The sequence below is a fragment of the Trachemys scripta genome, chromosome 10, assembly GCF_013100865.1.
Source record: "Trachemys scripta elegans isolate TJP31775 chromosome 10, CAS_Tse_1.0, whole genome shotgun sequence".
NCBI classification, from domain to species: Eukaryota; Metazoa; Chordata; order Testudines; family Emydidae; genus Trachemys; species Trachemys scripta.
In genome coordinates this window covers 79,414,192-79,427,626 of record NC_048307.1, presented here as the reverse complement: position 1 = coordinate 79,427,626, position 13,435 = coordinate 79,414,192, and the positions used below count along the sequence as shown (strand labels likewise).

At 46.3% G+C, this 13,435-nt stretch overlaps 1 protein-coding gene across 3 annotated transcripts in view; it reads left to right on the top strand.

Annotated features, from left to right (window-relative positions):
- Positions 1–13,435, top strand: part of IGDCC4 (immunoglobulin superfamily DCC subclass member 4) — a 166,138-nt gene that overhangs the window by 59,572 nt on the left and 93,131 nt on the right. For all 3 annotated transcript variants that reach the window (XM_034783590.1, XM_034783592.1, XM_034783591.1), the window contains one exon: positions 9,890–10,031. In XM_034783590.1, coding sequence (XP_034639481.1) covers positions 9,890–10,031 — 142 coding nt within the window. The remainder of the gene's footprint in view (positions 1–9,889; positions 10,032–13,435) is intronic.

Below are 13,435 nucleotides of genomic sequence, written 5' to 3'. Positions count from 1 at the left end.
CGGCGACTTTCTGAGCACCTAGTGAGATTAGGCCTCTGGATGTCAAGGAGCTTGCATGGGTATTACTGGGGGCAGAATTTGTCCCAGTGTCTTTTGACGAGACGGTAAGGAGAAGGAGCAGTCACTGTATATTGTACGGCCCCCTTCTGAACTCAAGGGGAAAAGTTCTAGACAGTGAAGAGCAGTAAAAAGCGGTAGCAGCTGTCTGTTTAAGTTGCAAAGATTCTACGCTGTCTGTGCTGTCTCGCAAGGTGACTATCCATTTATAAAAGGAAGCAGAGATGAAAGGAAGGGCTTTCCAGTTCAGACTGGTATTGGTTTCAGGCACAGAAAAAGATCTCTCGAGATCTGAGGCATTAATATAATAAAACAACGTAATATCCTAGATTAAAGTCCCTCGCATTTGGAAATTGCTTTCAGAGCTGTTTTAAGAATGTGAGAGCCAATAAATAACCAGTCCTTGACTTAAAAACTGAGCTAGGTTAGAAAATAATGTGAATGCAGTAATATTTTTCTGTGCTATAATACCTCTCGTCCTGTGATCCTAATGACGGTTAATGAATGTGAGGCAGGTAAGTAATATTAGCCGTTTGCCACTGGGGAAACTGAGGCACAGATTGGTTTGCATTTACCCAGCATCTTCAGTAGGACCAGGAATGGAAGCCCGGGGTGCTGGCCTCCAGACCTGTGCTTGACCCATTGGAACACACTTACTCTAGTAGAAGGGTAAATAGACCCTGAGCCTGTCCAACACATGTTTAACGTGTGCTGTGTGAGTAGTCCCACCCAAGTCAAATGCTACTCCCCGTGCATAAAATCTTTGCAGGATTGGAGCCGTAGTTGTTTGGTTATCAGTTTAGGTAGGGTCTATGTGAACCAGTTGGTTTGCTTAGGAAATATTAAGCATACAGGGTCCCAAAGGCCGGTTTCTCTCCCCTTTTCTCTTCCTTCCACATACATTTGCAGAGCCAGATGAGTAGCTACTCGCAGTATTTAATAAACTGGGTGACTTTTGGGGCTTGTGAAATGCCGGGGGTTGGACAGGAGACAGACCGGTATAGTGCAGTGCAGACAGACACAGGGTAAATGACGGTTAGAGATGGGAAAACCACCTTGGGTCAATTCAGCCCTTCTCCCTGGCAGTGCAGGATTGCCTGTCTGCCTTACGCCTCTCTCCGATCGGACAGTAAATTCCTCACCTTACACAGCACTTCATTGTACTCAAAGCTTCTAAAAGCAAATCAGCTGTGCAGAACATAGGTCACAGCATGTAAGGCCACAAGGGATCATTGTGATAATCTAGTCTGACACCCCCCCAGCCCCTGTATAACATCAGCCTTGCACCTCCCGCATCGACCCCAGGAACTTGTGGTTGAACTAGAGCGCATCTCGTAGACGAGATGGCCTCTCTTGAGCTAAGGACTCCAAACAATAGAGAGTCAACTACATCCCTTAGTAAATTATCTCCAAGATTAATTACCCTCACTGCTAAAAATTTGCACCATATGGTACAGCAATGTGCCTTACAGTTTAACTGATCTGGTTTTTTTGACTGGTGTCCTGTAGGGGAGACCAATGGAAAAAATACCGTCTCAGAAACCGGAATATCCTAAAAAAAATCCCCAAATTTTTGTTTCTAGATCTTTAAAAATGGATATTTATAAGAATATGGGGAAAGACACGCGCCCCCCCCCCCCCCGTCCTTTGCCGTGCTCTGTCACATGGCATCCAAATTCAGATGAACTGTCTAAGACTTGTCACTCTTCATGTGTGCATTCATATGTCTCATTTTATCACCATCTGCCCGGGGAAAGTGCTGCTTCTTCTGCGAGCATTTGCACCTGACATAACCTATTTATTTCTGAATCGAGGGTGATGAGGAAGTTGATTAATGAAATGCATCCCCCAGCTCATTTTGTTTTGCAGGCCGGAGAGAAGCGTTTGCGACATTAGCATTCGTTTCGTGTGAGTGGAGTATTCCAAGGGATCTGTTTCTGTGCAAGCGGAATAGAGCACCGTGGTCTATCAGAACTTGTTTACATGCAGATGGAGTTATTCTTCATACTGATTGCGTCGGCCATGGCTGATTAATGTTAGGCGATAGAACAAGACTTGTCTGGAAGACGAGGGAGAGACGACGTCAGCCAGCAACCTTTTTCTCCTGGAAGGTGGTGGGTTTCTGTCATTAGATGATTCTGTGTTGCAGATCCTGAACGTGGCTCGGGGACTCTTTTTTGATCAATAGGATGGTGCAAATAATAATAATAATGACAGTACTTGGCCCTCATAAAGCATCTAGAGATCTCCAGGTGCTTATCATGAACTTAGCTTCATGATGCCGTGTGAGGTAGGTAAATATCTTCAGCAGCAAAGCAAAGCACTAAAGCTAGGAGGGTTGGTCAAACGCCCACTGAAATCAGTGTAAAGACTATGGCTTCATTGGGAGTTGGATGAGTCTTAAATGACTTGCTGAAAGTAACACATCAAGCCTGTAGCAGAGCCTGGGATAGACCACATCTCCTCCTGCCTCCCAGTCCTGTGCTCTAAGCAGATCATCTTTGCTGCCTAGAAATCTATTGCATGGTATATTTCACTCCCCACGGTGCGGACTAGCTAAGTGGGCCGGTCAGGTCACATGTCTCCTGCGGAGTCAGTAAGCCACTCACAGGGATTCTGCTGGAAACCTGAGACAGTGGCTGTGGTGCAGGCTTTCAGGAGTCCGCTCCTTTCTCCAAATAGTCCCAGAAATTTGGGACCACTGTGACATTTAAGGGCTTTGGCTCCCACACTGGAGAAGGGAAAGTATCAGACGGAAATGAGTCGGGAGTCTCAAAGGGACTGATCAGAGGAGACAGTCTGTCTCACCAGGAACGTGTGAAAGAGATTAAGTTTGGAAGCTATGTTCAGGCCTGGCCAGGTGACAAGGAATCCAGTGTCAGCGGGAAGGACCTAGCATTTTCCCCCTTCATTTATGGGGTTGCGTCAGCTATTGTTAGAAGAGAAGAGGACAAGTCTGACAAAAGCTGATCTCCTTTGTGGGATCTGGTTTGCCAAGATGTATGGGCTACCTGTCCTATGTAAAGCCATAAGAATTTCTCCGTCAGAAGAGAGCCTGGGTCCACGTAGCCCAGCATCCTGTCTGTCTGGCTGAGACTGGATGCTTTAAAGAAAGGTGGAAACCCACACAGGGGAAATTCCCTCCTGGCTCCCAAGCTGGTGAGCTCATTATATACCCTGAAGCCCCGGTATTGAAAGCCTGTAGGATTTGTATCTTCACTAGTGTAATGGCAACGGCTGATATTATTGTTAGAAACGTCGGAACGTTTTTGAAACTGGACAGTATCCTGGGACAGAGAGTTGTGTGGTTTCTTTATACATTGCCTTCAAAAATAAACTCGTCTCGTTATTTGGTTCAAACGCCTTTTAATTTCATCGGGCACCTTCCCACACTTCTGTTTTGGGAAGGAGTGACTAGAAGGTTCTGAGCAGCTTTCTCAGAAGACCAGCCATTGCGATGGCCTCAATGCAAAAGAACCCGGCTGTTCCACTGACAGGCTTCAGGGCTAGAAAGGTTTCTGAAGCTGACAGTGTAATTATGACACCTTTGTTTTGATGCAGCTGTGACCCTCTCCTATGGTTACAGCCTTGTGGGGCTGACGTAGGACCAAAAATTGCACCTGAACCAATGCTCCATTTTATGCGGCACGTGGATTTCATTAACCCTACAAAGGCTGGCGGCATTTAAGTCTCTGCTGCCTTTGGACAGACTCACATCATAGAAAGCCATTTTATCCCCAAGTTCAGCTACTGGAGTCAGCAGAATGCAAACGTCCTGCTACAGAACCTTTACGTTCTTCCGAAATCTTGCTGCCTTTCAGAGGATGAAAGACAACGGCAGGGGAAGGATGTTCTTCCTCGATGCAGAATTCTCAGCTGCCTGGTTCTTTTTGCACCCCCAGTCTGGAAGGAAGGAGAGCTCACGCTTCTGTCCAACGTTTGGCCAGTTTGCATTCCAGACCGGTGGCCCGATAGAATTGTGCCGTTGAATTCAGGCTTGTTCTCAGATGGGACCACCTAGATCCAGGAATCCAAGTGTGTATGTGGCATGTAATCTGTCCTTTTCTAAATGGGAAAGGTGGTGGATAATTGCTTGGATTTCTTCTTTTGCCGGCTGGGTTCAGAAGTCGCCCTAGCCAGCTGATGGCCTCTAGGGAACTATGTTCGCTGTAGGACTGGGCTTTGAATTCAGTCTTTGTAGAGTAGATGATGTAGCAGTGGCCACTGGAGACCGCGGATACTGAACCCTGCCTCATGCAGCAGTGTGAGATATTTCACCCTCTCTGAGTTCTCTGCAATGCTCCCTGGGAAATTGGGCAGCACTTCCTGGACTTCTCTGGCAGCTTTATTTCCAAACAAATGGAGTCAGGTGATCTCATTTTTGTCAAAGGTTCAGACACAACATAGTCAATGCGTGACATGCAAGAGAGACAAGGTGGGTGAGGCACTGTATTTTATTGGACCAACGTCTGTTGGTGAGAGAGAGAAGCTTTCGTGCCACATCGAGTTCTTGTTCAGGTCTGGGCCCGAAAACTTGTTTCTCTCTCCAACAGAAGTTGGTCCAATAAAAGATATTACCTCAACCACCTTGTCTCTCTAATATCCTGGGACTGATGTGGCTACAGCAACACTGCATATAACATGCAAGAGGGCTGGAGTAAAAGGCTGATCTTTATTTACTCGTGTCAGTCACATGCCGTGCATCAGGGATACAAAAGGTTATATACCCTGGCCACATGGCAGAGTCAATACACTGATTTTAGGGGTTACTGTTACAAATGAGTCCTGGCTGATCTGTGATGACTTCTAGTTCAAGTCTATTTACTATGTAAATAGATGTTTAGTCAATTAATTAGATTTGCAGGTTTCTCAGAGCCCTAAATACCTCAAAGTGAAACTATGGTGTGTGTTGTTTTTGCTGCAGAAAGTTATCTCTCTCTACCTGTTAATCACGACATTTGTGAAAGCTGTTAATTTACTTTAAACAGTTTTGCGAGGGAGGATCTATAAAATTACAGTAATTGTAGCTGTTGGATGAACATATTAGCTGTGTCTGGAAGGAATGGTGCTGTAGTGTATCACGTTTCTGCTGGCAGAAGCTAAAAATGGGTGTCGAAGTGCCACATTATATGCATGATGTGTAATCTGTGTTACGGGTGTAGTTAGGAGGGTCACACAAGCTTACAATAGGAGTTGAAACAAACTTGCTTGTAGGCTTGTTTCTCCTACATTCCAGTTGCTTAAAGGAATAGTAGTTGTAGTTAAATTGCAGGTCCACTGATATTAATGCAGAATTGGAGTCACCTTTTTCCCCCCCAAAAGAGTCATAAAACATTTTAAGTGTTGAGGAAAGATCCCAGACTGGCCGCTCCAGAGAGCAAAGTCCTCACTGCAGAGCAGGCTGTGGAATGGCTGTGCAAGTTTCTCTCCTTGCCCGCCAGTTTACTTCTAACCCATCCTGGAATGAGCACTTCCAGCATGAGAGGGTAGTTTCACTCCTTGCTCCATTTACTCCTTGGTGTCGGAACAGATTGCCTATTACCACTTCAGTTATTGCAGTTGGGTTTTGGGGGACCTCTACTGAGACTACCGACTCATTACACAGGCCACAGGACAGTCAGTCATCAGATGTTACCTGACCTGGAAGCAAAAAACTAAAGGTCAAAGTCTCTGCCTATCGTTTCTAGTTGCTGGGAGATAGGTGGGTGCAAGAGAAGCAGGAGCAGATCCTACAAAACTTAGCCAGGTAGCATGGAGAGGGCATCGGGCTAGGGCTCAGGAGATCTGGGTTCCATTCCGAGCTCTGCTACTAGCCTACTGGGTGACCTCTGGCAAGTCACTTCATCTCTCTAGGCCTCAGGTTCCCCTCCCACTCTTTGCTAGTCTTGACTATTTTGAGTGTAAGTTGTTCTAGCTGGGGTTGTGTTTCCACAGTGTCCCAATGGGGCCCCAGTCTCAGCTGAGGCCTCTGGATGCCACCATCCAAAAATAAATACTAATGATTATAAAAGGAACAAAGGGAGAAAATAAACGGAGCCAGAATTTGGTGGCAAAATGCAGCACGAAAGATCAGAGAGGCATTTTGAGAAGGCTGAAATTCCATGCATAGACTACATTTTCTGACCAGGGCATAATGTCTCCAGCAGGGATTCTCTCCAAGCTCAGAGCCTTCTGTACTGATGAGACTGACCTTTGGGGAGAAGGGTGGGATAGAGGCATGTCATTGTACCGCAGTCACCTTTCGAGACAGGGTTAAAAGTATGATCAGAGGGGGCTTAGCTCCAGCTGAGTGTAAAATGTCAGTGGAGGGTCGTGTGCTTGGTTTGAATGTGCCATTAATAAAAGTGCAGCGTGCGTTGCCATTTTACATTAAGGCAGCCTTGCAGAACGGCACTCGCTCACCTGCAGTGTGTAACTTTGGCGACTGGAGAGTAAAATACAAAGTTTTTCGTTCTAACCATCATCCTGGGAAGGGAGGGAAAGTAGGTTTTATGGCTGGGCTGGTCAACTTTCATGACAGATTTGCAAAGCTGAATGAAAACTTCCACCTAAACCTGACAGAGTGGTTTAAATAATGCTGAATACATTCATGTCTTTCACCACTCTATGCCAGTCACCTTGCTCCTTCAATGCCCATAGTGTTGCAGTGTACCACCATTCATTTTACCACTGGAGTATATTCCTGGAGGACTTAACCAGTTCCTGACCCCTGGCCCTGAAAAATGGCATTGTGGTAAAATGGTGACTGGTGCTGTGCAGGCTTCGGGCCTGGATCCTACCTCAGGGCCAGATTTTGAAACTCTGACATCCCCTGAGGAGTACTGTACGTACTGAATTGAGTGGGACTCTTAGCAAAATGCAGTACTACCCCACAGAGGAACAGTTCTTACGTGGCTCTTTCTCCAGCGAAGTCCCACTGCGTTTGCTTTGTCTTGTGATTTCTTGTTTCACCACACAGACAGCAGAAATCAACGCCCAAAGGGGAGGGCCTTAAAGTGTGCTTGGATCCCATTGCATTGCGTGGGTCCTGTTAGAAACATTGTGGCTTCGGGCTCAGTGCTTCCATAGCTGGGCTGTGCCATCATCCTCCATGTTGCCAGGGAAAAGTAGATTGTACGTCAGAGGGCAAATGCACAGGGGCCAGGGCCAGGATGCCCGGTCTGCAGCCTGGGTTTGTAGGAGCAGAGTCCGGGTGGGCTGGGTGCTTTGAAAGTGGACCTGCCACCTCACAGATTCCTGGAACCCAGGCTGTCGCCTGAATGTTTACACCGTAATTAAACAGCCCCTTCGCCTAAGTCTGAGTCAGCTGGCATGGGCCAGCTGTGGGTTTTTAAGTGCAGTGTAGACACACCCTGAGGGAGCTCAGTTGTGGAGGGAAGCCTAGGAAAGAGGAGTTAGGGAGTTCCCGCCTCTCCTCCCGGAAAGGCTTGGGGTCGGCAGACTAAAGAAGGCCGCCAGAACAGAATTGGTCCCAGTGGTGGGCCATGTAGAAAAGGGGCAAGATCTAGGGAGAGACTGTGGAGAAGGCAGGACTCTCCATTGGAGGGAAACTCACATGGAGCAGAGTAGGCACCTGTAGGCGGGAACCCTGAGACAGGGTTTGTAAGCAGAGAAGAGAAGACTTCAATAGCCCAAGAAGGCAGAAGAATTGTTCAGTTTTGTTCAGGTTTGTCTGTGATGTCCCAGGAGCAGAGCCGTCCCTTGGGTAGGGCGAATTGGGGCGACTGCTCTGGGCCCCGCGGGCCGGTGCGATTGGCCGGTGTGGTCGGTCCCAGAAGAGACGAATCCGTCACTTCTGCCCCGGACCCTGCACCCGCCCTAGGGACGGCTCTGCCCAGGAGGGAGGGGTCTGAAATTAGGTGATTTGGCCAGAGGCAGGCGGCCTGCAGGAGGAGCTGGAGCGGAAGATAGCGGCAACATCCCACACTGACACAAGGGGGCACTCCAAGGGTGAGTGAGCTCTCCTGCATGTGCGTCAGATTGTCTGTTCAAAAAATTAATGATATTTGCACACAAAAACAGGTGAAACCCAATATTTAAAAAGGCCCATTTATGCAATACACACATTTTGCCCTTTGGACCTTTCATTTTTAGCATGAATGTGGTCTAAAAAATGTAGTAAACTAAAAACCATACCACACTTTAAACTGGTTCCAGGATCAGAAACACAAAAATTGTCTTATTTTTGTAAAAAGTTGTAAACCAGAAACCAATAGAATTCTTGTTTTTGAGGAGAGTAATAAATCAGCCTAACAAATAATTTCACACTAATGTTAAAGGATCACTCTTGGCAGATAAAAGTTGAACCCGCCGAGTACAATTTTATGCTTGGCATAGCAACAGAGTTCCCTGTTTTCTAGCTTAGACCTTAGCTGTGCATTATGGTGCTACTGTCATTTGCGTTCTAGGATGGCACAAAGCATTGGTAAGGCAGAATAGGTTTAATGTCATAGGCAATTTAATGGAGATGCGTTTAAAACAAATTCTAACTCTTCCGGTTGAAGAGAATAAAAGCCTTCCACAGCCTATTCAGGATGCCGGTGTGTTGTGTTCAAAAGTCCATTGTGTGACTAAGACATTTCAGTGGTGCATTATTTAATAGCCTGGCCAAATTTATAGACCGGTGCTCATTTCTGTGTTCTTGATCCTGCAGTTCTTTGTGCGATGCGGGACAGTGAGCAGAAAATATCTGTGATCCGGGGCACTGATCTTGCGCCACTGAACTCCGTGGGAGTTTTGCCATGCACTTTAGTGGGAGAAGGATCGGGCACCAGGGCAGGTCTGAATGGACACTAACCATGGGTGAAAGAGGGTAGAAACAAGAGCAGAAGCAGGTCTCAAGCCCCTTACTCTAAGGAGCAAAACGTGACAAAGGGAGCCGGGGTTGGGTGTGTTTTAGGAGGGCAGCACATCACTCTTCACTGTAACAAGGCATTTAGATACAGGCGCTCCTCTGTCGCCTCACTCTTGCTAAAGCAGGCCTCGCAGCAAATCAGCTCCTTGCTGAGAGGCAGAACGGCCTTGTGGTAATGCACTGGATTGGCGCTCAGCGGGCAGGTTTCAGCTCCTGGCTCTGCCGCACCCCCTGTGTGACCTTGGGCCAGTCCCTTCACCTTTCAGTGCCTCAGCTTTCCATCTGTACAATGGCTCTAATAATACTCCCTTTGCTTATAAACTCTTCGGGGCAGAGAGTGTATCGGTGCAGTGCCTAGCCCAGCGGGGCCTGACCTTGGGTGTGGCCTCCAGGTGCCAGTGTAACATCAATTAATGCACAAGTGGGTCCTCCTGCTTTACACTCGTATATGTAACACTTGTGCTGGGCAGAGCGGAGCGGGTGAAATTCACCCTCCTCTGCACAAATTTTGTGGCTCATCCAATAACAAGCTGGGTCTCCGATTTGAAAGTATCGTTCTCCCCACTTCTAACGGGATGACTGGAAGCTGAAGGGCCATTTAGCAAAGCAGTTGGGCAGGCAGACAAATGACCTGCTGCTTCTGCCATTCGGTTACATTTCAGCAAAAATGAGGCAGGAGGCCAATTAGCATGTTCAGATGCCTCTGGTAACGCACCCAGGCTTGTTAAGGGCATGCCAGCTAGTGGGTTGGAGGACAACGAGGAATTGCATTTCTCTTGTCCAGCCTGGTCATTTTGTAGTCCCAAGTTTTACCACATAATAGGAATCTTCCTAGCTTGTACATTGCGTTATTATAGATTCGTGTGTGTTCGAAAACATGAATTCTCTTCTCTTCTGATATAGCTTCTCAAACGACTGAAAATGCATTTGTTTCTCAGAGCACAAATGTCAAGGCATTAACTCTCTTCTTTTTTCCAGGTTTATCACGTTTTTTTCAACAGCCAGAGTCTCAGACAGTGGAAGAAAATGGTATGGCCCGATTTGAGTGTCGGATCGAAGGATTGCCCTCCCCTGTCATCACCTGGGAGAAGGATCAAGTGGCTGTTCCTGAAGAGCCCAGGTGAGTGGCCAGTGTTTTTCTTGGATTAATAATAATAAAATTAAGAGACGAGTGTCTTTTATAAAAATCTGGAATTTAAGGGGTGGTGTCAGGGCAGTTTTGGAGCTAAAATTTAGTCTTTGTAAGGACAAATGCTCTCAGGACCAACAGAAATGTATCCATAAAACTTTGAAAAAAGAAAAGAAACTGCCCTCCCCCTGAATATGCCCTTCCCCTGCAGTATATGCCGCATTAGAGCTACTGTATAAGTTGCAAAGGATAATTTCATGGAAGTGAAATTGACTAATAACCAAAAATGTCAAACAGGACTATTGAGTGTCTATTCATCAAAGGGCTGTGTGCAATAGCAAACCAACTCTTGACCGTTTGTAAGTATCCTTTTGCCCATTCAGTGTGGTTAATGATTGGCTGGGACTTGAACACTCTGGCAACGAAGAGAAATAACAAAGGAGACAAATAGCATAAAGAGTGTCAAGAAAATGCAGATATTTGATATTTTGTGAAGCTTTTGGTCCTGCAAAGATTTAAGGACGTGCTTAACTTCCTGCGTGGTGAGTAGCCCCATTGACTGCCTACTTGCCATGTGTAGAGTTAAGCGTGTGTGTCTTCGCAGGGTTGGTGCCGAAGGTGGTGGTTTGTAATAAATCCATGGCCAACTGAGACTGTGTGGCTGCCACACAGCTGTGCAGCGTGGGATGTGGTGTTTCACAGGTGGAGCTGAATGCAAAGTTTGGTTCTGAAGACACTTCCAAAGTCTCCTTCTCAACCTGTTTCCCTCAGAGGTTTAACAAGGGCTTAAAGGTTCTGTTAAGGGATCCTCTGGGACTATCCAGGCAGAACATGGACTTTCTGTTAGCAAAATACATACAAAAATAAAAAAAAAAATTCCTTCTGCCCTTCTCCTTTGTCTTAATCAAAGTGTGTGTGGTGTGGGAAGGAGAGGAGGACCCCGGGGGCTAGTGCCTGATCTGCAGACTTCATAGCTCTCTCTGGATCTGATGACGACCTTGTCCTTTAGTCCCTTAAAGTTCGGTAGGTTTCATTTTCTGCGGAAAGAGTCATTCCCCCAGAGAGGAAAGAGGAGAGTCATTCCCCCAGAGAGGAAAGAGGAGAGTCATTCCCCCAGAGAGGAAAGAGGAGAGTCATTCCTCCAGAGAGGAAAGTTAACCCACGCAATGAGCAGGGGGAAAAAGGGATTAAAAAAAGAGACCCAACGAGATTCAGAAATGATTTGGGAACAAAGGCTGTTTCTGTAAGAATAGCTGTTTATATCCTTGAGGCTGTCATGCGGCGATCTGAAGCTTGTGGGAGGTTTTTGCTTTGTATGAGAAGAAAAATAAGTGTTTTTTTTTTTAAAAAAAAGAAGAGGTGTGGTGGGAGTGGGGAGGGAAGCATGCCATAGATAGGGCAATGGCTTTTTAATATGACAGCTGGATGGATGTTGCGAAATTACTTGCGTGGAGATTGCTTTCAACATAGGCGGCTTGAAAATTGCTTTCCTTGTAACAGCCAGACATAATCATTGGCTTCAGATCTTGCTTTTAAATCATGTTTAGCTAATATACTATTTCAGGGAGATTTGCTTTCTGTTGTTGACTTTATACAATCGGCTTTTGAAAGAATTAAGTGTGCCCAAGGAAGTGCTGGCCACGGAACGTTTGCTCCGTCCATCAGCCATACCCCTCGTGCCTAGGGATCTCAGAATGCTGGGCATGCTTACCTGACACAGATGGGTGTCAGGACCCAATGGCAGCATTAACCCAGAATCTCTCTGCAATACCAGATTCCAGGCAAGTCTTAAGCTGGCCACTGATTTTTGCAGCTCACCTTTGTGGAGGCATCCGACTGGGCCTTTGGAAGTGCGTCCATTTGTGCCCCGTCTGACAGATGATGATGACCTACAATACACAAGCAGCATATGGAAGTCAGCTTTGATAGACCGTGAGCTGTTCAAACTCAATGTTGACACTGCAGCACTCCAGGAAACAAGACTTGCAGATGCTGGTTCTGTCCAAGATGCCAGTGACACCTTCTTTTGGCAAAGTGAAGATTACAGCCAAGAAATTACATAGAACAAAACCTAGGAGCAAGCTCAAGATCAATGCTATTAACACCAAAAACCAGAGGAAATGCCAGGATTTTGAATTTAGCATGCAAGGGAAGCCATTACCAGAGAAGGCAAAGGAATTTTGGGAAGATTTAAGAACAATAATCCATGAAACAGCTTTAGGGGAAAGAGATCATCAAAAAAGGACCAGTTTGAAGAAAACGAAGCAGAACTATTACCTCTCATCAACATTAAGAACACATTACTGGATCAAGCTCTGTGAAGAGATACAGACAGCCTCAGACACAGGAAACCTCAAAGTCATGTATGACAGGCTGAAGAAAACTCTAGGTCAGGGGTCGGCAACTTTTCAAAGAAGGAGAGACATTTTTTTGTTTTTGTCTTCGACCAAAATATTTCGAGAGCCACCTCACACGCAAAGCTACTTGTAGAGTTAGAATTTATCAACTAATAAAAGGTTCCCAGCCAGTGGGAGTGCAGAATTGATGCTTGGGGCGGGGGCAGTGTGCGGAGCCCCGTGGCCCCCCTGCCTAGGAGCTGGACCTACTGGCTGCTTCCGGGGTACAGTGTGGAGCCAGGACAGGTAGAGACTAGCCTGCCTTAGCTCTGCAGTACTGCCGTCCGGACTTTTAACAGGACACCTGGTCACCCTAGAGGAAGTTGGTGGCAAAACTCGGATTGATTTCAGTGGGGCCACGAGTTCACTGGCAGTATGTTCTCTGTTTTTATGGAGACTTTACTTTTGTTTCTTGTTTTTATCCTAACCTGCAATGAAGGTCATTTGGACAGAAAGGTTACGTCTGCTCTTTGTGTACTAAAAAAGGGATAATGCCAGAGTCTCCCTAAAATTCTGAATTATTAGGCAAACTTTGCTACATTGCAGTGGGAAATAAATACAGGTCTGTCTCATCTTACGCGGGGGTTCCGTTCTGCGGTTAGCGCGTAAAGCGAAAACTGCGTATAGTCAAAATTACATTGAGTTGAATGGCGGGCAGAATCGCCCGCACTACAGGTACAGTATTAAAATTGTCATTTTTCTCTTTTTTTTGTTTTTTGTTTTTGCTGACCACGTAAAGCTGAAATCACGCATGTTAAATGTGCGTAAGATGTGACAGACCTGTACCGTATATACCTATTCATTAGCCCATTCGTTTATAAGCCGACCCCCCAAAATGGATAGGTAAAAATAGCAAAATCTGTATGATCCTTTCATAAGCCAACCCTATATTTCAGGGGTTGGAAAACTTTGGCTCCCGGCCTGTCAGGGTAAGCCGTTGGCGGGTCGGGACATTATGTTTACCTGGAGCGTCTGCAGGCACAGAGCCCCTCAGCTCCC